Here is a 23,392-nt window from a genome sequence, read left to right as displayed (position 1 = left end):
GCAGAACAGGCCTCGGTTATCCCCAGGAGGTCACCGCCCTGATGTACTATGGCACAGAGTGTTGCTGCTTTTACATGCACATGGAGCACTGGAGGAACAGACTTTAATCTCATATTGGAAATATGACACTGCCAGTAAAGATCCTCTCATCTGGTGAGTTCCCAAACTGTCTACTTTAAATTTTGGCTTAGCACTGAGAGCAGCTGAAATTCAGCGATAAATGATAGGCAACATTATGCACTCCCATCATAATAACACAGCATAACCACATCATAATGCATCCTCTATGGCTTGCTATTTGGCAGGACTTATTAAAAGCTCATCCCATGGAAGCAAGCAGCTAGTGATTCCAATAGCGCCTCATACAGAAAATCCATAGCTCTCTCTTACTGCAGTGGACAGATGGCACAAGCAAGCCACCTTTCCTTAAGGCGCTTTGAAGAGACACTCAGAGAAGAGCTTTTGTCCAGCGCTGTTACTTTGATAGACAAGAACACTCAGGCTCTGTATGGGCCATGTTTTACAGTCAGAGCTCTTAACCTATTTGTGCAGTTTGTATTTGCCATACACATGCACATATATATATATTTACACGCACCAGTTCACAGAAAGTTTTCTGCCCAAGTCTCTACAGGTCAGTAGGCATTTTGCATCGAGGTAAACTGCACTTGGCTAGCCAGGCACGGAGAGGGAAGAGCCTCCCTAAGTGCAGCAGCAAATCATGAGGCCAATTTCAGGCCAAAAAAGTATGGAAGCCCATTTCTGCCAGGAAAAGAAAAAAATAGATGAAAAGTTAGACATGATGAAAATAACTTTACTCATAATAGCTCAAAATTGTGACTTACTATCCCATAATTTTGACCTACTATTTCATAATTTTTAATTACTATCATAATTTTGACTTACTATTTCATTATTCTGACTTACTATCCCATAATTTTGACCTACTGTCTCATAATTTTGACTTACTATTTCATAGTTTTGACTCAATAAATCAAAATTGAATTTAAAAAATGACTTATTATCTCATAATTTTGACTTAGTAAGTCAGTATTTTGACTTTTTTTATCTAATAGTTCATAATTTTTACTTACTAAGTCATAATTGTGACTTTTTATCTCATAATTATGATGTTTTTATTATGACTAACTTGTCATCTATTTTTTTCTTTTCTGGGCAGAAATGGGCTTCCGTATGTAACACTACTGGTGAGCAAGCAGGAGTATGACACGTGCTTTGTCTTCATTTCTATTGTAGTTGCCTCACTCTCACAGAATTAAAATGGATTTACAGGTCATCTGGAAATGTCAGTGGCTTTTGACAAGAAATTACATTTGCTTTAGCTGTATAGGCTGAACCCGGATAACCCCTGGTGTAATCCTTACAGATTCATCCTAAACAATAGAATGAATTGAAATGCAAACAATTAAGGCTGTATGACTTATGGGCTTTCATTTTAATGACACCATGGTTTAAGACTACTCTTGTCGCTGTAAGCCCTTTTTTACATTACAAGCTACTGTATTTTCCCACTATTTATCCAAATGGGGGGGGGGGGTCAATGTTGTCAGGAGATGCTTTAGGTCATTAAGTCTGACAAATACATTTGAATAAACCATTTTAGCCCCTGGTGATCTAACAGAAATCTTAGCATTATAATGTCGCTCCATAGTGAGATGCTAAATAAAAAATAAAAATCCTATAATTACAGAGACAGTATATAACATATAACTCACATCCTGCACATGAAAAACAAATAAAATAAGTATAAAAATAATAACACAATTTAATGATACAAATATACAAAACATAAACTTGGCCTTAATTTACACAGTTTTCTCTTGTAATAATTTAGCTTCACTTGCATTTTTGCAATAATGCCGTAAAAAAAATGAGGTATGAGATATGAGTGTGGGTATATAAATGGCTCAGCAGATAGCCTGAGTAAACAGAGCTGTTTTTGTGATAAAACCACCATTTTTTCTATGTAAAGACACTTATTACAAGACCGTTGTTATTGCTGTTCGCAACTCTGAACTAAAAAGAAATCAGGAAAATAAGTCAAGCATGGCAGTAAAATATAGCCAAGCCAATAAATATCTGTGACAATAATGCTGACAAGTAAGAGTGAAAGAGAGGGAGGGGTCAAACCCAAACCCCCAACAGGCAAATCTGTCATTCTCATGCAGATTAGTTCAGTGGAGCCTTTTTCACTTGAGTTTATTTGACGAGTAAGGAGGAACATCATTATTTAAGCCTGTTCTAGTGCCTTTGCATGCGTCTCATATCAAAATGCCATGTAGTATTTACACGTATGCTCCAAATCTGGCTCACTCTGCAAGAAATTTCTGCATGACTTGACCCTAATACATTTTCCTGCTTTGTGTCTGGTCTTAGCTGCTGTACAAATTATTCAGGAAATGATTGTGGTGAAAAGAGAGGGGAACGTTTCAGTCAAACAATGAGGAAGCTGGAGTGAGGCAGCGTTGTAACTTCAATTTCTTGTGCCTTGATCCATAAAGATTTTTGGGTCACAATGGACTCAAAAGAGATTTTGAGGATGAGGATTGCACCCTCTACAGAAATAGCTCCACAATGCCCCCCCCCCCTTTTTTTTTTTTACACTCACAACCCCTCCCGCCATCTGCCATCCCTGACCCTGCCTTTCCATGGATAATGCATTTGACTGAACAGCAGCACACTGGGCGAACGCAGCACCCTCGTGTTCTCATGTCACCCACATTACGTGTAAAGGAGACAGAGGCAGCGATGGAGGTGGATGGAAAGTATCCCAGGTGATGAGGTGCAGTGGAGCTCTCCTCTCCTTACAGTCACTGGAAACCAGCTTAAAACACACACAGACACACACACACACACACACACACACACACGCTGCTATCAATTATTTTGCAGACCAATAAGGGAGAGGGAGGAGGCGGAGAAGGAGGGAAGTGATAAAGAGAGAGGGAGAGAGAGGAGGAGGAAGAGAGAGAGGGAGGGAAAGGGAGGTGGGAGTGTGTGTGTGAGAGAGAGCCAGAGAAGGAGAAGGAGAGGGGGGATGGAAGGAGCTGTATGGGGCCGTGATATGCTCTCCTCCTGGATGCTGATTTTGCTCTTCATGGCTTTGTCCCTCCTTTGTACGGTCACCCTGTGTCCCCGGGAGCAGGCACCGTTACGTGGACCAGCACTCAGCCATGGAGCCGGGGATGAATCAACAAAGAGCCTTTGAGATGGCAGTGTGTGCTTCTGCCTGGAGGGAGGAACGCATCAGGCATTCCCAGGCAAGCGGCAGCCTGCAGTGTGCGCTTGCTTGAGAGCCAGCCCTCCTCGTTGTTGTGTGCATGAGAGAGAGAGCGTGTATGTCCATGTGTGAGTGTATATGTGTGTGTGAATGTGAGTGAGCGGTATATAATAGTGAATGTGAGTGTGTGTGCGCGCACTCTGGCTTCCAATCCTTCCTGGAGGAGAGAGGCTCTCCTCTTCACTACACGGTAAGGTAAGGGGGATGACAGATATTTTCCTCTCTCCTAACAATGATTTATCCCTTCAGAGCCCGGTTTCCTCTCTCCACGGCGAGGAGAGTGGGGTGGGGGTGGGCGGGGGTTTGGTGGGCATTGTGTGTGTGTGTGTGTGTGGGGGGTGTTTAACGTCATTGATAAAGAGCAGGTTAGTGTATGCCGTCGATAGGCATCAGCCGTGGTGGAGGGAGAGAAGAAGAGGCTGTGAGCAAAGTGCAGTGCAGCCAGGTGCTGATGTGGGGGAGAAAGGGTCAAAAAGGGAAGACATGTATGGATTGATGTATTCAGTGATGGACTGCATCTCAAAAGAGGAGCCTTCACCTTCTGCTCACCCCTCCTCCTCAAAATCCCCACATCCCCTTTCTCTCTCTGTGTCTCTGTCACTTCTGTCCTCAACCGCTATTTCAAGGAAAAGGATGCAACAAAAATGTTGCCTTTCTCGAGGCGGATCACAGTACTTGACAAATACAGACTGTGCCATTGCTACGGGCACTGTGGACAGAAGCTTCCTTTTTTACCATTGTGTATTCTAGTGTTGTGTGTAGGCTGAGTTCTCAGGTGATCTTTCTGGCCCTACCAGTGTATGAGGATTCAAGCTGCTACTGTATGTACATACCTCAGTAGATGGAGGCTGTAGGAAAACAAGCACAGGAGAGGAGACTGACATGTGACATATTTTGGTAACATCATTTACTTTCGTCCGTAAATGTAATCATTAGAAATCCTGTTGTACGAGAGCTTGCATAAACGTGGGAGGCGATGTTTGAATTGTGCTCTGTTCGACTGAATTTTAAACATTAAGAAACAAGGAATCTGCTCCGTGATGTTGAAAACAAGTTTGTAAAGTCTCTTAATTAGATGCTAAATCCCCAGTGAAAATCAATTCAGGGCTAAGGTGTTTTAAAGAAGTGCATAGATTTTAGTTTTAGTCCAATGCTTTAGCATTGCCATTGCACTCATTCTCATTGACAGAATCACAACAAAGAGTGGTGACTGCACCTGGTGTTATCCAGACATATACTGTAAGGTGATCAACACAAAGGGCTTAGATCAGATTGGCAGGATAATTTCATCCAATTGCATTCTCTCTGTTAGTGTTTTTAATCATGCATTTCATAAGTCTGATGATGATGTAACTGAGGCTCTGCAATTGCTACACTACCATGTGTTTGTGTCTCAGGTTACTCATTGATATTCAAGCAGGAGGAGGAGGACGGAAAGGGTAGAGGAGGTGACAGAGAAGGTCTCTTTGGTGCATGCACACACACTACTACACACACACAGACACACACACAGCTGGACATCTGCTTCACTGGGGATGATGTGTACACTCCAGCGTCTTCTGAAGTATAGTTTTTGAAGGCCGTCTCATGTCGCCCATCTTGCTTTCACGCTCTTACATGGTCACAACATTCAACACAAACTGGCAGCACAGACTCTACAGTACGTGTACTGGGACACTGACAGGACAGGAAGTGATAGGGCTCTCTCACACACATATGAACACAGCACGCAGGTGTAGGCAGTACATCATTGTCATGTGCCCTGCTGTGTTCATGATTGTTTTCAGTAATGCTCGTGTCATGTTCGTGTCAGCAGAAGGAGGGGACAGCGTGCATTACCAGCTTAGCATCGCCACCGGCCCCGAGACGTCAAGCACTAAGGATTAAAACAGCCTCTGAGTCCAAATTAGGACAGCATGCCATGATTCCCCTCTCTGGGCTGAAACAGCACCCATGCTGGGTGACAGAGAAGGGCAGCAGAGTCGGTGTAGACTGATGTCATTAAGGAATCTGAGGTTAAAAATGGTCGGTGCTTTGTCCCTGGGAGAGACACGCTGAGGCCTGAGCTAAAAAATATAAATCAAAGCTTTCATAAGCACATGCGTGTAGAGTAAAGCTTGCACCGAGGCCCGGCGCATCAATAAATTGGACCCAAGAGAGAAGAGTTGGGCTTGTACCATTGGTCCAGGCTGATCATATGTCTCTATCAGCACAGCGTCAAATTGTTCAAAGCACTTGTGAGAGCCAAGAGGATCTTTAATTAAACAGAGTGTTGGTCAGTGCTGCATTTCCCTACTCTCCTGACTCTAGCCCTTAGTATACATATTGTTACACGGCATGGAGGGGCATACTTCCTGAGTGTGTTTTTCTAGTGATGTGTCAGCATCAATAGAACATCCCATAAAAGCCCCAGGACATTAGAAGTGTTGCTTTTACAATGTCATTATGTTAAGGTGTTTGGAGTAGATAGAGACCATAGCTTTTACGGTGCATTTATGTCCACGCTCCCCGCCGCAGGGAAGAACAAACTAGTGTTCTTGTCCATTTTCTCCTCTGGAAGAATCAGTGCCACTATGTCAGGTGACAGAATGATGTATGTGCTCTGTTGATGCAACTGTCCTGTCCTCAAATCCCCTTTACTGTGGCTTGTTTACTGCAAACAAATCTGCCCGAGATGCTGGAGAAAAGAGGATACTTCTTTAGAACAGAGAGGGCTGATATCCACAACGCTGTGCCACTAAATTAGACCAGAAAAAATACAGGGCACTGACACTTTAAATCTATGTCCATCTATTCAGCATCTTTATTCTTTTAATTTCTCTTACTTTCTTCCCTTTCATCTTCTCCATTTCTTTTTCTGTCACTATATCTGAGTGTCCAGACTCTCCTTTCCTCCCCCACTCTTTCTCCTCCTGTCTCGACCTCTCATTTCTTGTTTCCTCTTGTCAATATTAACACAGGACTGATGTGTGCCTCTGTGCAGATGTCTGCCCTTGAAGAACTGACAGCCCACAGAGTTAGGCACAGACATCATATTTTACTATACACTTCCAATCCTGAGGCCTTTTCTTACTCATTCAGTGCATGAGAAAATGAAAGACAAGCTCTTTGATTGTTTACTTTCTCAGAATCGCAGTGCTCTGTGACTTCGAACCATTTCCGACTTGCACTACTTCATACAGAGGTTTGAGTGAAAACCTACACATCACGCATCAGTGCGAGTTATGTGACATTTGAAATATTCCAAGATATGTCACTATCAATGAACTCTCTGTGTGAATATGGGTCATCCCTGCTTGATGTCCTATTTTACAAACTGAAATGTAAATGCAGAATATAGATATAATTGCCTATTTCATTGAATATCATTAAAACTCTGATAATTTGGATCATAATTTGCACACTCTCTGCACCTTTACTTCCTTTGGTACTTTTTCATAAACTATATACTGAAACTAGTCCATAACATTGACTTCACATGCCCTTGGGTATGCTCTACATTGTGTCTTTACCCCTGACTGGAGCTTTTAGTAGAGATCCAAGTACATCGAGGACTGAGAAAGTTGTTGTTTGACCACATTAGAAAACATTGGCACACATCATCAGCTGTACTTTTCATTTAGCTCCTGAACCTCCTGAGTTTCTTCTTTAATTTCATATGTATCCTATATTTTCAATGAATTACTTTTACATAGTTTATTTTCAAAAAAGACTACGAGTCTACAGCCATGCTTACAGCTCTGTGAGGCTGTACTTAGGCACAGCAGTGCTTTGAGCTAAATGATAACATCAGTATGCTAACATGCTCACATGCTGATGCTAAACAGGTATTATGTTTATTATAATCACCATCTTAGTTTAGCATGTTAGCATGCTAACATTTACTAATTAGCAGAAAACTGTGGAAGTGCAGTGGAGGCTGATGGAAATGTCATTATTTGTGCATGTATTTGGTCATAAAAGTTTAGGACAAACTGAAATTTGGACCTGATGGTGTCGCTAGATGAAAAGTCAGGGGATCACCAAAGCGATTACATTTTATCCTGAGGGGGACATACATTTTTGTAGCAAATTTTAAGGCATTTCACTAAAAAACACAAATGTGAACCTTATGGTTGTGCTAGAGGAAATGTCAGGGGATCACCAAAGTCAGTGGGATTCATCTTCTGGAGACCATGAATGTCTTACAAAATTTCACGACCAGTATTGCCACCCATAGCCGCTAGCAGGGCTAAAAAAGCAAAACTGTGCTCACAGCTGTAGCCACATTTGCACAAAGGTTGATTTTACAGAGGCAGTAGATGTGTGTCATTCTCCAAAATTCCTCGTATTCCAAGCACTTTGTCGTGCATGATGTATCAGGCAACTAGCATGAAATATGCATGGCAGCAACGTGTTATTCCATGTCATTGAATGCAGCTTGGTGAGGTCACTTCAAAGAGAAAGCAGACATCAACCTAAATCATAAACACTGCTATTGTACTGTCCGGTCACGTCCAGCGCTTGTGTACCTTTTTCATGCCCTCAGATGGTGTGCGTATGTGCATGTGTGTGTTTCACAAAGCACAAGGAAGAGATGACCAACCAAGACCCCCCCTCCCCGTTCTTGAGAGGCAGTCTCATTACACTCAAAGGGCAGAACGGTCATCATAATGAAGCTGATAGAAAAGCAATCTCTAAGCCCCCCACACTGCACTGCAGAGTCCAAAAAACAGCAGTTAAGACCTTGATGCTATCTATGCCACTATGAAACAGATGTAGCTCCCTGTAATTCAGTATAGCTGGATTATGCTTCTACATGCATTGACAAACACAAAAAGAGGATTACCTCATCTCCATCGTCTCCCACTCTCACCTCACTACTTGACATGAATCCTGTACCAAATAAACACGCGTCTGGTGCTGGGGGGGGGCATGATGTGTCCTAAAATTAGATCAGTGAAGGACTGAACACCATACTAATCCTGCTAGCACAGTCACCTGCACACTCACTACATTCCTGCATGCATGCCAACAAAAAAGATAGAAGCAGAAATCAGGGCAAATAGGGGAAGAAAATCATTCAACAGAGCTCGGAGCACTAACATCAAGCAAATCCAATATCTCTCTTATCTCTCGATCCCCTCCCACTCATCCACAACTCCTGCTTGGGGTGATTTGAACATGAGAGGAATGCAAGCATGTCCTCTTCTGTCACATTGTCTGTAAGAAATATTTGGATTGCCTGGTTGCATTTCTGCATAGCATGAGAGGCCCGGCTGCTCTGCTAGGTGAAGAAGCTCTGTTCTGTTGCGGGGGGTAAGGCTGTGATTGAATTTTCATTTGGGCCTGGAATAGGGATGTATTGCCGTGATTAAGTGGTGATTCTGCAGAGAAAATGGGATCTATTTGCATGTCTTACACAATTTGCATGCTCCATCATCTTTTTTTTTAAGGTTTGTGTTCAGTCAGACTTCACAGCCCAACTTGCTACAAACAGCTTTATGCTCATATGATTTTCTGTGAGTGAGATTTTATTTCTTAGTGACGTGATTTGTGGATTTTCAGGTCATGCATTTTGATCTATTTAATTTTTTGCTCCTGTACACAGTTGAAGAGATGGAAATACCTAATGTAGCACAATTTTGGCATGACCTCATCTCTCTTTGGCTCTTCATATCCCTGACAGCAGCTGGTTTAGTTTTGTCTCAGCACTTTGATAGATTCAAGACAAGCCACTGAGGCATAGGGTCAAATCCCTGCAGTTTAGAGGGATGTGACCAGAAAGTGTGATTATGCACTGTGCAAGTTCAGCTCTGTGCATACGTATTCTACGACAGACTTAGAAATCAATAGCATATTGTTATCAAGATAGTCATAAGCTTGGCGGAGTCAGAGAGGTCAATATAAGGCCAGTTGCATGTGATTAAAGCTTGTAAATCAATAATTGCATCAACTTCTCAATTCATTTTGGCTGGGCATGAATCAAAAAGTGTATGTGTGTGTGTTCCTACTTGCCTCTAATATCACAGTGGTTAGTTTGTATTTCCAGAGTCTTCAGAGGGGAACAGTGGTCAAGAATGAATAATGAATGCTGTGATATGTTCTGTTCTCTGCTGCTTTGAACTGTTGAAGCTTGATAAAGTACCATACAAAGCAGCCGTCCTATTTGTGCTGGTATCACCCCATTATTGCTGGCAATGGAGGACTGTAGCAGTTTGCATTTGACTCATGAGTAAATATTGATTGATCTGCTTGTAAAAGGATACACGAGCGCTATGTGTAAATATTTGTTCAGGCAATGCCAACATCTGCACATTGAACAGTTATCTAAGCAGATAGTCTCTTGTGCAGCGACAAAAAAAGGAAAAAAAACAGCGATCACAATCTTGCAGCTTGTTTTCTCAAGCATTCGTTATTCAAAAAGCAGCCATAATTGGTGGTTAAAAGCCTTTCTGTGTCTGTAGGAAGTAAACTAGGTCCCTGTCTTTCTAAATACATCCAGGTCTGACTGTAATCTTGGCCCCAACTCCTTTCTCCCCACCCCCTTAGAGCCCTCACACCATAATGTCCCTGTCAGATAGAATTAAAGTCCTTCCCAGCACCACATTATGTACATAGGGAGAGCAGCAGAGTGATGCGCTAACACTTAGCATATTAGCCTTGTGACTGAATTATCCTTGGAGGGTGACATGCCCCCCCCCCCTTGTCCTAACTCCACCTTCCTGTAATGAGGAAGGTTTAGCTGATGTGACCAGTGGGCCTGACCTGCTTTTACCCTATGGTGATGCGGCGGGGCAAGTGGTGTGTGGTAGTCACCAATACAGCTCATAACAGGCGTCGTTGATGCCGATTAGAGCCGTGCTGGTCTGAAGGCGGAGGTGGAGAGAGGAGAGGCTGCCAGCGTGATCGCCTGCTGAGCTGCAGACGACTGCAAAACTAATTTCCTCAACTCCCTTCATTTCACAGTGCATGATGGGAGATTGTATCTGATATTCTAGGGGCATCTTGTAGGCCTCATCATTGGCCACATCCATCAGGGCCTTTAAGTGCTTCATTCTGCTAAAATAAACAAGACTAAGAGTCTACAGTCATGCTAACGGCTACGTGAGGCTGTACTTAGTTAGGCACAGTGGTGCTTTAAACTTAATGGTCACATCAGCAAGAAATTATGCTCACAATGATAATGCTAGCATGTTCATGTTATGCAGGTATAATGTTTACCATGTTCACCATCTTAGTTTAGCATGTGAACATTTGCTAATTAGCAGGACGTCTGTGACTACAGGTTGCCACTTGATGCACCTGTTGGTAATAAGTTAAAAATACTCAACCATGAAAGTCAAGGACTATTGCACATTTAAGAAGGCATAGCCAAAATATCTGTAAATTAGTTTCCTCTGTGCTCATTTTGACATGGAAACTGAATAAAAGTAACACTAATTGATTTAGCTGTGCAAGCCCTTTTTTTTACTTTGGCCACATGCACCCAAGCTCTCTCTTTTTTATCTTTAGTTGAGCGCAATGTTTTTTTCTTCTACTTTATTACTTTGCAGTAAACACCAAGTAAAGTTGAGGCTGATGGGAATGTCCTAGTTTTGCAGGTATTTGGTCACAAACAATACAAAAAGTATATTGGACAAATTTAAAATGTGACCTGATGATGGTACTAGATAAAAGATTAGGAATCAAAGTTAATACAATTCATCCTCTGGGGACCGTGACTCTCTGTACCAAAGTTCGTGACAATCCAAGGTTGTCAAGATATTTCAATAAAAAACAAAAATGTCAACTTCATGGTGGCACTAGAGGAAAAGTCAGTGGATCACCAATGTCATTAGAATACATCATCAGAGAACCATGAATGTCTGGACATTTTTTTTCTGCCAATCCATCAAATAGGTGTTAAGATATTTCACATAAAAAGTAAAATATTTAACCTGCTGGTGGCGATAGAGGAAAAGGCAGAAGATCACCAAAGTCATTAGAATGTATCATCTAGTGACCTTGAACATCTGTAGCAAATTTCACGGTAATCCATCCAATAGCTGTTGTTACAGTCTAGACCAAAGTGGTGAACCCACCACCCGACTGACCGACATTGCCATCCCTAGCAAGGCTAAAAAACCAAAACTGTGTTCACGGCCGTAGCCACATTTGCACAATTGGTGACTTTACAGAGGCAGTAGATGTGTGTCATTCTCCAACATTCCTTGTGTTCCAAGCACTTTGTCGTGCATGATGTATCAGACCACTAGCATGAAATATACATGGCAGCAGCGTGTTATTCCATGTCATTGAATGCAGCTTATTACATCACTTGTCATCTCCTCTTATGTCCTGCCGTGGAACGGCCGACATACCGACCAACATACCAGCAATTGCCATGCCTAGAGCCACGCTACTAGCATGGTTAGCTAGAACGTCCTCCATATCGTGAGCTACATGAAACAGTACTAATACTAATCATTAGTCTTAAATTTGAGTGATTATCTCCCAGTACAGCTGTGCAGCTGAGGAAATGAGATGTATCAAATGTATTTAATTATTTCCCTAAACTTGAATGGAAAATAAAGCTTAACATACAGTTAACCCGAGTTAGTGGCTCACCAAACACAGGACCATCCGTCCGAGGCTTAAGTAATTACGCTCCCTGCAATCAAGGGCACACAAGTGACTAATTAGGATGGGATATAAAAGGGTTATAAAGGGTTTATGAAGGATAGCCTGCTATAGTATATTTGTGTTTGTGTATGTGTGTGCATGAGCGTGTGTTTGTATCTGTGTGTTGTGCTTGTCCTGCTAATGCACTGAAAGCCTGTGGGCGCCGGCCAGCCCGGCCACGTGCTCATCAGTAAAATGGCACAGAGAATGAATAAGCCTTAATTGACCAGATATCCTTCATTACCCATGTGCTTACAAATCCAGCCACTCTCCTTGGAGCCATTCTCAGAAGCACAAGCTCATGACAGCCAGCAAGGCAACGTGTGACATACACATCCCAGACATGGAACAGCTTTTAGATGATTTGAATATTTTCTCCTACGTGGAAAGGTCATCTGTTGTCAGATTTTATTTGAATACACCTGGTCAGAGTGTAGATAGTAAAGGAGAGTGGTCCGTCAGTGGTAACATCTTTTTGATCACTTGGGCAGAAGAGATTTGCTTATATTTAAATGTCAAGATTACAGTTACTTGAACATGTGCTGTATGTAATGTTGAGTGCAGTTTATTAAAGGCTGAATACTTTTCTCTACAGGGGCATTTTGAATCGGGCAAAGTGGCGCCCTCGTGGACCTAAGGATGTTTCGCAAAAAGAAAAAGAAGAGGCCTGAGATATCAGCGCCCAAGAACTTTGAGCACCGTGTCCACACCTCATTTGACGCCAAGCATGGCTGCTTTGTGGGCCTGCCGACCCAATGGCAAAGCCTGATAGAGAACCTGCGCAGGCCCAAACCCATGGTGGACCCTTCTAGGATCACAGAGGTGGAGCTGAGGCCAAAGAAGGTACACCACACCTTCCATTCAACTCTATTGATCCTCTGACTTTAGCTTGCACTGATCACTAATGACTAGCACACCATTCAACCAGTCCCTCATTAATTTATCATGATGAGTTGTCATTCAAAAGGTTTGGCTTTTTAGTCTCAGAGAGACTGATGCATAAAGATATACTGCTGGTTGTATTGATGCAGAAGAGTCCTTTAGTGCTGCAGAGGGATCTTGCTGTCTCAGAAAATGCCATAATCCTCTGATGACAACGTGGAAGGAAGGCCTGCTCCCCTTCCCATCTTTTTGCTTTCTTATCTATCGTGGGGCTGGGCCAATGACTCTGCTGTGTACACTGACTGTACAGTGTTGAATACTCAGAGGGGCCACAAGATTTATCACTCCATGCAGGCAATTAATAACAGTCCACGGTGCCTTCCCACAGATGTCAAGCAGAAGGGATAAAAAGTGCAGGTACAGCAATGGAAATGCCAGTGAGTGATAAAGGCCGCAAATCTAAGGATTTCTACGCTTCACGGAGCATACTGTAGATGCTGTTTGAGAGAAAACACCAACATTTCATTAATGCCCTGAGAACCATCATGTCAGCATTTAGGTCAGATTTATGATTTTAATAGCATCATCAAGATGAGTGTGAAGAACAAGAACCTCATAATGCAAAAAAACAAAACATATGGATGAAAATACAGTACATTTCAGATTATTGCTCTGACTTTAACAGGAAAAGAGGAAAATGTGATGTGATATCTAAGATTTTTCTTCTAAAATAGGATATTTCACCAAGGCCATTATCACCTGCCATTTTCTCCTCTCTGAGAGGTGCTACAGTAGGTGAGATGTCATCTGACCTCTACCCCCTGTGCAGATATAATGGCACCAAACCAGAGAAACAGGAGAGGCTGTTGACTGGCTGTGAACTGAACATGACTCTAACCTGAGAGTGACAAATGAGCCACCTTGCACTCTCTCTTACAGTTGCAACACTAACACTTATCTGGCAAAAGATCTTAAGTTTGTCTGATCATTTTCTGTCACGGCAAGTTTAGGCCCTTTGCATGACTGCAAACTATGCATACTATCTGAAAGGTCATAAGAACAGTTATCTGTAATATCTGAATTTTGTAACAGTTGTAGAGGCTCTGTCTTAGTGGTGTGTCTCTTGAAACATTTGCTTGGTGTATTTGTCAGTGTATTGTCAGAATAATCCATTGGAGAAATAATTTAAATCACTGTCTTTGAAGAATGACAAAGATGTCCTTTACAGATTCTCAAGTCTAAATTTAACTCGCCTCTGAGCAATCATTATGTCATCCTCATTATTCCTTTCAGTCTGAAATCGATCTATAATGTGATCATGGCATGCACAATGTGATAAAGATAAACGTCTCTCCTCTTTCAGACCATTGTGCGTGGGAGCATGATCGGTCACGGAGACTACATTGCAGCCATGATCAATGATATGAGCCGTCTGTCTGTGACCAGTTCCAACTCTTTGAGGAAGAGCAGTCCCTCAGCCAGGAAGAGGGCCCAGTCTCTGGGAAGGCTGGGGGAAGTGAACGAGGGAGACCCTTACCAGTACGAGGGCCTGACCCAAGATGACGAAGATGATGAGGATGTGGGTCATGACCAATGGAGGGACAAGGCCAGGAACATCCACAGTGAGACCAACACCCCGTATTTGGGCATGAAGAAGAACATCACTCTGCAGTCCAATGGGATCTTGCCAAAGGCCAAGTCCACCTATGAAGTCAGTGTCAGCTCCCTGGAGGGACCCTCGCAACCACCTAAGTCCCAGAACATCCCGATGCTAAGTCACGGGGCTTATATGAGCAGTGAGGTGGGCAGCCCTCAGGAGAGAGTGATATGGAAGAGAGAGTTCCAGCTGCCCAGGGGAATGCCACCAAGTCAGAGACCTATAGCTTGTTTTTTCAGCCCAGCTATGACTGTACAGCAGCCCCATGGAGATCAAGCGACAGTCACCACGGAGCTCCGGCCCAACCTACCGATGTACATTCACCCTCAGAACAGCCCCGGGAGGCCGTTCTCCTCCTATGACCTGAAAGTAAGCCTAACATTACAGCAGTTTCTTTGCACATCTTTGTGGCCATTTGGTGCACTGATAATACATTATTCACAGAATACACAATACATGCATATTTCTGCTGATGGATCATAATATTAGTATTCAGCATGTTAATCCATTATTGTCAAGAAATCATAGGGGATCATTTTCATGCTTAGGTTGTGGAAACTGTAGCGAGGCAGTACATTGATTGGCTTAGTCATACAGGTGATTAAAGTTCTGGGGTTGAGTATTTTAGTGTTAAAATATGAAATGTGGGTTTAAAGTGCCAGTGGGGTTGTAAAAGTTGAGAGATGGTGTGTGGGTCCATATAGCAACATCTATACATGGGTCATATCAGGTGAAGTGGATACAGAGTGAGAGTGAAGGACTTGATTTACATTCACTTTTAAAGCAGGTCTTGAACCTCAGGCAGGTAGCCAACTCACTTTCAGCACTTTCTCTTTATGTTCCTCACCCTTTTTCTCTTATTGTGCAGGCAGAGTCGACAGTGAGGTACCACTCCGGCTTCCTGCCCACTGGCAACAGCAGTCCTCTTGTGGGCGGTATCAGACCCCAGCGTACCGTGCGCTCCTCAGCTAGCTACACTCTGGGTCTGTCTCCTAACATGGGACTGAGGCCCAATGGGCCTGACCCCTTCCTCAGACATTCTGGATGCCCCAATCCTCCCTACCCCCGGCAAGACAGCCCTTCCCAGCCTCGCCCCTCCCCTACAGGCTCACTAGCTACCAGCCCTCCAGGCACCTGCTCCCCTGCCTTCAGACCACCACAACATCCTTCACCCAGACCACCGCCAGACCCACCCAAAGTGACCCATGAACAGTTCAAGGCGGCCCTGCAGATGGTGGTAGACAAGGGTGATCCACGGTCTTACCTGGAGAACTTTGTGAAGATTGGGGAGGGTTCAACAGGGGTTGTGTGTATCGCTACAGAAAAGCACAGCGGTAGGCAGGTGGCGGTGAAGATGATGGACTTGCGGCGGCAGCAGAGAAGAGAGTTGCTCTTTAACGAGGTACAGTATCCAACTAGATACAAAGTGATTCCCACAAACAAACACAACACAAATCACCAACACACAATGCATTCAAGGTTACAGCAACAAATTTGTTGCTTGCTATTCTTTGCGGTATAGCATTTAAGGATAATTCTAGTTTATTTCAACCTGCTGTATTTCCAACAAATGTGGCTATTGTGGCTCTATGGGTCATGCTAACTTTGCCTCCTCAGTTGTAGAGATTCAGGGAAACAAGGACTCGCACTAAACAATGTATATCGTAGCAAGCTGCATGAGGCTCCTACAACTTTCCAAATAAACATGATTTCTAATCATTTCAAACACTTGTCTCTGAGTCTGACTGAAAGAAAACACAGAAAGTTTGAGTGTCCATAGAGGACAGTATTACACATATGTAAACAAACCGGTGTGCACAAGAAAATATGCAGGGTGGTTAGGTTAGCCAGTAATATGCCCCGGGTGTAGATCCCTCTGCAGTTGGCCATAATGGACACTCCGTGACACTTTCTGTGTTTGCTTTTGGTAAGACTCGGAGACAAGCGTTGAAATGATTCATGCGGAAATCATGTTTATTTGGAAGGTGGTGCGAGAGTTGCGTCAGTAGCTCGCCCTGATTTACGTAGTTTTGCACAAGTCCTTGTTTCCCCGAATCTCTACAACTGAGGTGGCGAGTGCAAAGTTAGCATAACCCGTAGAGTCATAATAACCAATTGTAGGAATAGGAATTTCCTTTATTGCTTACTTAAAGTACTTATTTTACATATGATCACAAACATGCTCTTTATTGGGAGTACTACTCAGCCTGTAAAAACAGTTGTATAATGTCCTCTGTGGTTCTGGAGGGAGCTTGCCAAAGTCTGAGAAAATAACCCATGATGATGTCATCAGGGTTATAGCAGCTTAGGCTTGGAGATGTTGAAAGATGTGGGTGTTAACCAGGCAGGATCTCTAATCAAAGACACTATTGAGTTGGGTAGTTAGAGCCTGATCCATGCTAAAGAGTAAAAGTCAGGATATCTTGGCCTCTGCAGCACCGATTTTGACCATTCTTTTCTGTCTGTAAACAGTCTCTTACAAGTCCCTTAACTTTATGAAAGTACTACACTAAATTTCTTGAGTACCCATTTAATTATGGAGAACCCAAATGTGGTCGCATTCTTGGTTATGTCTCTAAAGATTTTGGTTCTAGCAGGAATGTTTTGTGCTGCAGGTGGTCATCATGAGGGACTATCAGCACAGGAATGTGGTGGAGATGTTTAAATCAGCTCTGGTGGAGGAGGAGCTGTGGGTTATCATGGAGTACCTGCAGGGTGGAGCACTGACCAACATTGTGTCTGAAACAAGGTAAGAGCACCACAAAGAGATCATCTTGATCCCTCTTAAGCAAGCTGCATTGGTGCATTCTGTTTGGTTATGATATCATCTTTAATAACTATATCAACCACAAGGGGGTAGTGTGGTATCGACTGGTGAGTGATCAGGGTTTATACCAGCAGCACAAAGACTCACAAAGGCTGTCATTCAGCCCTCTCTCTCACTTCAAGCCAGCCGCTTTTCTCTTGGGAAAGGTAATAATTCAATAACATAATTGAATATGTGCATGTTTAGATGCCATGTGGAAAGTCAATTTTGGTTGAAAATTTGATTTCCTGATGCTGTCACATAGTTCATATATCTTCATACATCAAATACATCAAAAATAAGGAAAACACATTGACCAGCAGCAGTGAATTGAATTTTGTCAGGGTGTATTTGTTTTGAACTGTCACTGTATTTTATATTATTAACAGATGGCTGGCTCGATCTCCATGGGATGACCTCAGGGTTAGATCACTTGATTCAAAGGGATGAAAACATTTCTCTCAAGCCAGATGACATATAAAATGAGCCAGCTGTCACAGCCACTGCTTGTCAGACACTAAAATAATCAGTATATTGACAGAACAATCAAGAATAAGAGTCATTTGATTCTTCTGTTTTTCCTGGCTACAGACTGGTGTCAATAGACTCCTTAAAGTCTCTCTAAATTAAGAAGCAGAGTAACTGCCTAAACTAAAGGAGAATGTTTTATTTTCCTAATATAGTTTTAGATATGTCTTTTAAATATGTTGATAATCATATGTGGGAAAATACAATACTTTGTTAGGTAATTGTTACCTTGCTTGCTGTTTGCAAATGGCTTTTTGTCTCTTATGTTTATGTTGCACTTATCGAAGTCACATTAACATTGGAGAGGAGTGAAGATGTTTTGTGGGTCATTCTGCTGTGTGGGAGTTGTTGTTTTGAACCTTGCACTCTTTATCATTGCCTTTAATTTTCGATGATTCACGAATTTCAGCTTTCTCAACTGTTGATTCGTTGTAACTCGTAATGGAAAAGTGTGAAATGTTAATGTAAAATCTGTTTGTGTGTGTCTGTAAACTCGTGTGTTATCCTGCAGGCTGAGTGAAGAGCAGATTGCCACAGTGTGTGAAGCTGTTCTGCAAGCCCTGGCCTATCTCCATTCACAGGGAGTCATCCACAGAGACATCAAGAGTGACTCTATACTACTCACATTAGACGGAAGGGTATAATACGTTGTTTTCTTTCTTTCTTTCTTTTCTTTCTTTCTTTCTTTCTTTTTCTTTCTCTATCTTGATAGTAAGGTCTTTCTGTTGTTCCCCACAGGTCAAGCTTTCAGACTTTGGCTTCTGTGCTCAGATCAGCAAGGACATCCCTAAGAGGAAGTCTCTGGTGGGGACACCCTATTGGATGGCTCCTGAGGTCATCTCCAAATCACCATATGGCACTGAGGTGAGGAGGCACACATTCAAATCCACTCATGCTGAATAACAGTGGTGATCTCTCTCATGTAGGATAAATGCCAACAGTGGCAATCTGTGCCATAAGATCTGTTACATAATTTAACTGTGTGATGGTGCACCAGGTGGATGTTTGGTCAATGGGCATCATGGTGGTGGAGATGGTGGATGGAGAGCCTCCATACTTCAGTGAAACCCCTGTAGCAGCAATGAAGAGACTGAGGGATGAGCTGGCTCCCACTGTACGAAATGTCAGCCAGGTACGAGAACAGACTCATATCCGCCAAACTAACCTTGTGAACATGGTAACCATTACACTTGCTAAACATTATCATGATACAACATTATCAACAAAAATATCTGATACAACCCTCACATTTTTATTGTGAGTGTATTGATGTTAGCATTTAGCTCAAAGCACCACTGTACCCAAGCTCAGTCTCACAGAGCCACTAGCATGGCTGTAGACTGTTAAAGATCAAAATGTGATCGTGCCATCTTGACAGAGGTATTGACACTTCTAGTTTCTCAAAAATAAGACAATGTTACTTATAAATTCCACTGCTTCTTGTTGCATAAATGTTGCTAATAAAGGATTCCAGCTGTCTTGGTTGTGGTGTTACTTTACTTTCACAATAACAGCAACAGTTTATTATATTTAGTTAAGATATATGTGGCCATTGCTCTCTGGTCCAGATCTCCCCAGTTCTAAAAGACTTCCTGGACCGTATGCTGACTCGGGACCCCCTAGAGCGGGCCAGCGCAACTGACCTGCTGGAGCACCCCTTCCTGCTGCAGAGTGGCTCACCTCAGTGCCTGGTCCCACTGGTGGAGCAGTACCGCAAGCGCATGTCCCGTTGCTGACCCTGTGGGGTTCCCACTCCCCAACACCCACCTTCAGTCTGACCTGTCCAGGCCTCGGACCAGCAGCAAGGTCCAATTCCTCTAGTACCCAAGCCAACGGGCAATCAGCTCTAGAGAAGCAGACCCAGCCAGCATGTTGCTGCCAGAGTGATGGTGGCAGGACAGCAAGTTTGGTTGTCAGACACCGCATGGTCTCGGGCATGAGAGATGCACTTTAGGAGTGAGTTAAAGGCAGCATGCAATTCCTCACCTCTCAACTCGGTTCAATCCGAATGTTGGCTTCCTGTAATATTCAGTGGGATTCAACACAACACAACATGGTGCGTATCAACTGATAGCAAAAATCAATATTCCACGAAACTATATGTAATGAACACATGCTACTCTAAAGATCCTTTATAGTGTTCATAGTGGGCATTATTGTTAACCGTGTAAAGCTTATAAAGCTGGTGTTAGGCTCAAACCACAGTAGCTCATTGTGACATTATTAAGGAAGGATAATGGTACCTCTGCACACTCACACTCCCTGTTGTGGAAACTGGACAATAACCCAGTCAGTACACTCTACAAACACTGACAGTAGACTCATTGCATGGCCAAATGGAGGCACACCTGGCCTGATGTGAATGCTTGAATATGTACCAAACTGGGATGTGAAAGACAATTCTTCTTTATTAGCATAATACATGGGTAGATGAAAGCCCCGCTGCTACTATTGGGCTATTGGAAAATCACCAGTACCATATTCCTCTTTTTCATATGTATTCTTAATTTACAAAAGGTGTTGTGGGTTGTTTGTATGATGTGAAGTTGCAAATAAGGTTTCATTATTAAGTATGGACTTCAAACATAAGTAGAAAAAATAATGTAAATAAAAATACTGGATATTAGGTCCTTATACCTGCTGATCTACTGCAGAAAATTATATGAGATGAATTAAAAATTTTACTTTTCTTTACTGAACTGTATAGTTGTATGTGTGTGTGTGTGAGCACATGGGCACATGGATGTGTGTGAGGTGACATCTCAGTGTTTGCTTCTGATACAGCTCTCTTTGTATTGTTGATAGACTTTTTAAAAACCACAAGATGTGTGTGTTGCTCCTCAACAAGATGTGTATGACTGTATTTGCATTTGTTTGCCTAGATAAAGCACACAGGCCTGGCATGTGATGCGCAGGACGTCCACCTGCTGAATAACACTTTGCACATAGTCTTTGTATTCTGACACGGATACATGTTGACATGTTTCATGTATTTCTATCTCTGTGTGGATCATTCATGAAAAAGAGAATTACACATTTTAATTTTGTATAAATCAATAAATGATGCACATTGAATTCATCGGAATTCATCCTGTATTTTCCTCATTCACACACACGTACGCATCCATGAATACTGGTGTTTTAAAGTATTTATTAGGTATTCAGAATGAATCATCATACAGTGCACACAGTCACACAGTCACTGAATATCTTTAAGCAAAATACATACAATATTTCTTGTAAACACAGAAGCAATATGAAATACATCTAACTCCATACAATATAAATCTTATATATGTTAAACAAAAATAATTATTTTCAGTAACTCACAGATGGATATTATATAGATAATATTATATTTATACATTATTTCAAATATAGAATAGCAAAATTGTATGCAACTGAACAATTAGCTTTAAACCCTGAAACATTGAAAAAACAAACTGCAACAAAAGCAAGAGATTATTATTTCTCTCAATAAATAGAATCTATCATCAAACAATGCACTTGTAAAAATGTCCCCACCTGCCATTTCTGTTGCTTTACATTGTCCTTATTCTAATCGAGGGCAGACTGAGATGAGCAGCTTTCAAACTCACACTTTACTCCACTGATGCTGTCAACGCTCGGCTGGCTGTTTACCTGCTGATGTCTGTGAGAGAGAGGGAAGGTTTCGGAGCGGGACATCCGCCCTCGACCATTTGAGGAGCCAGATGAACAGTCTATCACCATTCTCATGAACTCTGGAGCGGTGAATCGACGCAGAAGTCTGGTCCCCAGGCCCATGAACCCCGGCGTATGGCTTGGGATCTTTCCCGACTCCATCTCCCCTCTGGCAAAAAGCAGTTTGTTGTGTCTGCTGGTTGGCCCAAAGCTTCCCCTCTTCTGCTGCTCTCTTCTGCTTGATGGAGCCATGTCAATAGCCTCTTCTTTCTGTGATTTGACATTCTCCTCAAATGCTCTTGTGGGCTGACTCTTGCTGTTTAAAAGAGGTTTTGGCACTGGGACAGTTTTGTCAGCATCGTTTGTCAGGCCCCGGTTGTTCCCTTGACATTCCATCTTGTCTATCAGGCATCTCTCATCCTGTAGCGAGGCTCTCTTTAATTTGCTGGCTGACAGGCTCATGTCACGCACATCACCCTGATAGGACTGCTTTCTGCTGCTCAGAAGGTCCAGGTTAAACGATTTCGCTTTTCCCCAGAGAGGAAAACTTACTGGTGTATGCTCTTGGAGTGCAGTGTCTCGGCTGACATCTTTCTGGCTTGGCTCAGGAAGAGAGTTCAGTGTTTTAGCCCCTCTTAGGTCTCTAAGCTGCCAATTTTGCAGTTGTTTGGTAGTGAAGAGAGCGCTGTGATCCCCCTCAATCTGGCTTTTCTCTAGCTGAGGAGGCAGAGCCCAGTCGGGGCGATGGTTGTCCTCTTGAGACTGGCTCCTGGGACATCTGAAGCGGTTCCACAGCCCGCTGCTGTCTCCAATCTTCAGCTGTCTCTGAAATACCCCAGGCAGTTGGTCTTCATTGCTATTCAACTGCTTGGAGAACCTCTCCAGAACATGCCTGGGGAGCCTGTTGGGCAGCCGGTACTCTCCTTCACCATTGGTACCCGAATCAGCAAGTGGATCATCTATGCCAACACCCCTTCTGCAAGGAAAGTTCAGAATCTGCACACACTGGTTGTGTCCGAAGAAATTGGCCACCTCGATGGCTGAGTGACCAGCATTATTGGTTCTGTCCAGCCTCAGTCCCAATCTTTTGAAAGCCCGAACCAGGAACTCCAGAACCTGGCTGTGCCCAGAAAAGGCAGCATACATCATAGCGCTGTTACCCCAAGCGTCAGAGATGTCTGGGTCAGCATTGAATTGCACTAGAAGCTTGACCACATCCAGGTGACCCATCTCACAAGCAAGGCTCAGGGCCGTGCGACCGTCCTCATCCTGGAAGTTGACATCAGCCCCTTTTTCCAGCAGCAGCTGGGTGAACTTGGCCCTGGTCCCAGGATCTTGTAGGCAGACAGCGTACATGAGCGGGGTGCGGCTGTTTTCTGTCTTAGAGTTGATGATGCGTCCGTCCAAGGCGTCCAGGATGAAGCGTGCTAGGTGAACTTTACCACCGTGCATGGCATCTAGGAAGGTCTTGGTGCCAGAGCCCTGGCGTAAATCTTTCGGTCGCATCATTCTTGAACAGGTATTTGTGGAGCTGAGCCTTTAAGTAAGCTGAGAAAGAAGGTGACAAATAAGGAGAGAGAAAGTGTGTAGTAAGTTCTCTGAGGCTCCCTGTGTTGACAGTGAGTGCATTTACCTCAGAGTAAGACTCAGAGAGGAGCTGCCAGTGCTTTTATACCTCCCTCTCCACATGCCTTCCCCACGTTGCCTAGGAAACAAACGTCTGAGGACCATTATGCAGTGGCAGCATCCATTCAGCCCAAGCACTCTCTGCCTGGAGAGAGATATATGCTATTTGAACAGAATAATTACTCAAGGAGAAAAACATGGCCAATGTTTTTCATGTCAGGTCTGTGAGGTTAACTTAAATGCCCCATTTTTACTTTTCTTTGACGCAAATTAACTTAATTAACAA

At 43.1% G+C, this 23,392-nt stretch overlaps 2 protein-coding genes across 4 annotated transcripts; one reads left to right on the top strand and one right to left on the bottom strand.

Moving 5' to 3' along the window:
- The first annotated feature begins 44 nt into the window (after positions 1–44).
- On the top strand, positions 45–20,896 carry LOC122861334 (serine/threonine-protein kinase PAK 6). Of its 3 annotated transcripts, none has more exons than XM_044165519.1 (9): positions 45–153; positions 12,540–12,787; positions 14,190–14,852; positions 15,352–15,885; positions 17,099–17,232; positions 18,329–18,455; positions 18,556–18,681; positions 18,815–18,949; positions 19,386–20,896. In XM_044165519.1, exons 2-9 carry the CDS (start codon positions 12,584–12,586, stop codon positions 19,551–19,553), a joined length of 2,091 nt encoding a protein of 696 aa, XP_044021454.1. In that variant the 5' UTR covers positions 45–153; positions 12,540–12,583; the 3' UTR covers positions 19,554–20,896. The 3 variants fall into 3 exon arrangements, with proteins under 3 accessions (XP_044021454.1, XP_044021453.1, XP_044021452.1); XM_044165518.1 differs by lacking the exon at positions 45–153 and adding an exon at positions 2,996–3,491; XM_044165517.1 differs by lacking the exon at positions 45–153 and adding an exon at positions 2,996–3,496.
- Positions 20,897–20,948: 52 nt separating this feature from the next.
- On the bottom strand, positions 20,949–23,143 carry LOC122861336 (inversin-A). Its single transcript, XM_044165520.1, has one exon. It carries the CDS (start codon positions 22,987–22,989, stop codon positions 21,376–21,378), a length of 1,614 nt encoding a protein of 537 aa, XP_044021455.1. The 5' UTR covers positions 22,990–23,143; the 3' UTR covers positions 20,949–21,375.
- Positions 23,144–23,392: the final 249 nt, after the last annotated feature.

The sequence above is a fragment of the Siniperca chuatsi genome, linkage group LG15 (genome assembly GCF_020085105.1).
Source record: "Siniperca chuatsi isolate FFG_IHB_CAS linkage group LG15, ASM2008510v1, whole genome shotgun sequence".
Classification (NCBI taxonomy): Eukaryota; Metazoa; Chordata; class Actinopteri; order Centrarchiformes; family Sinipercidae; genus Siniperca; species Siniperca chuatsi.
This window is presented reverse-complemented; position numbering and strand designations above follow the sequence as displayed.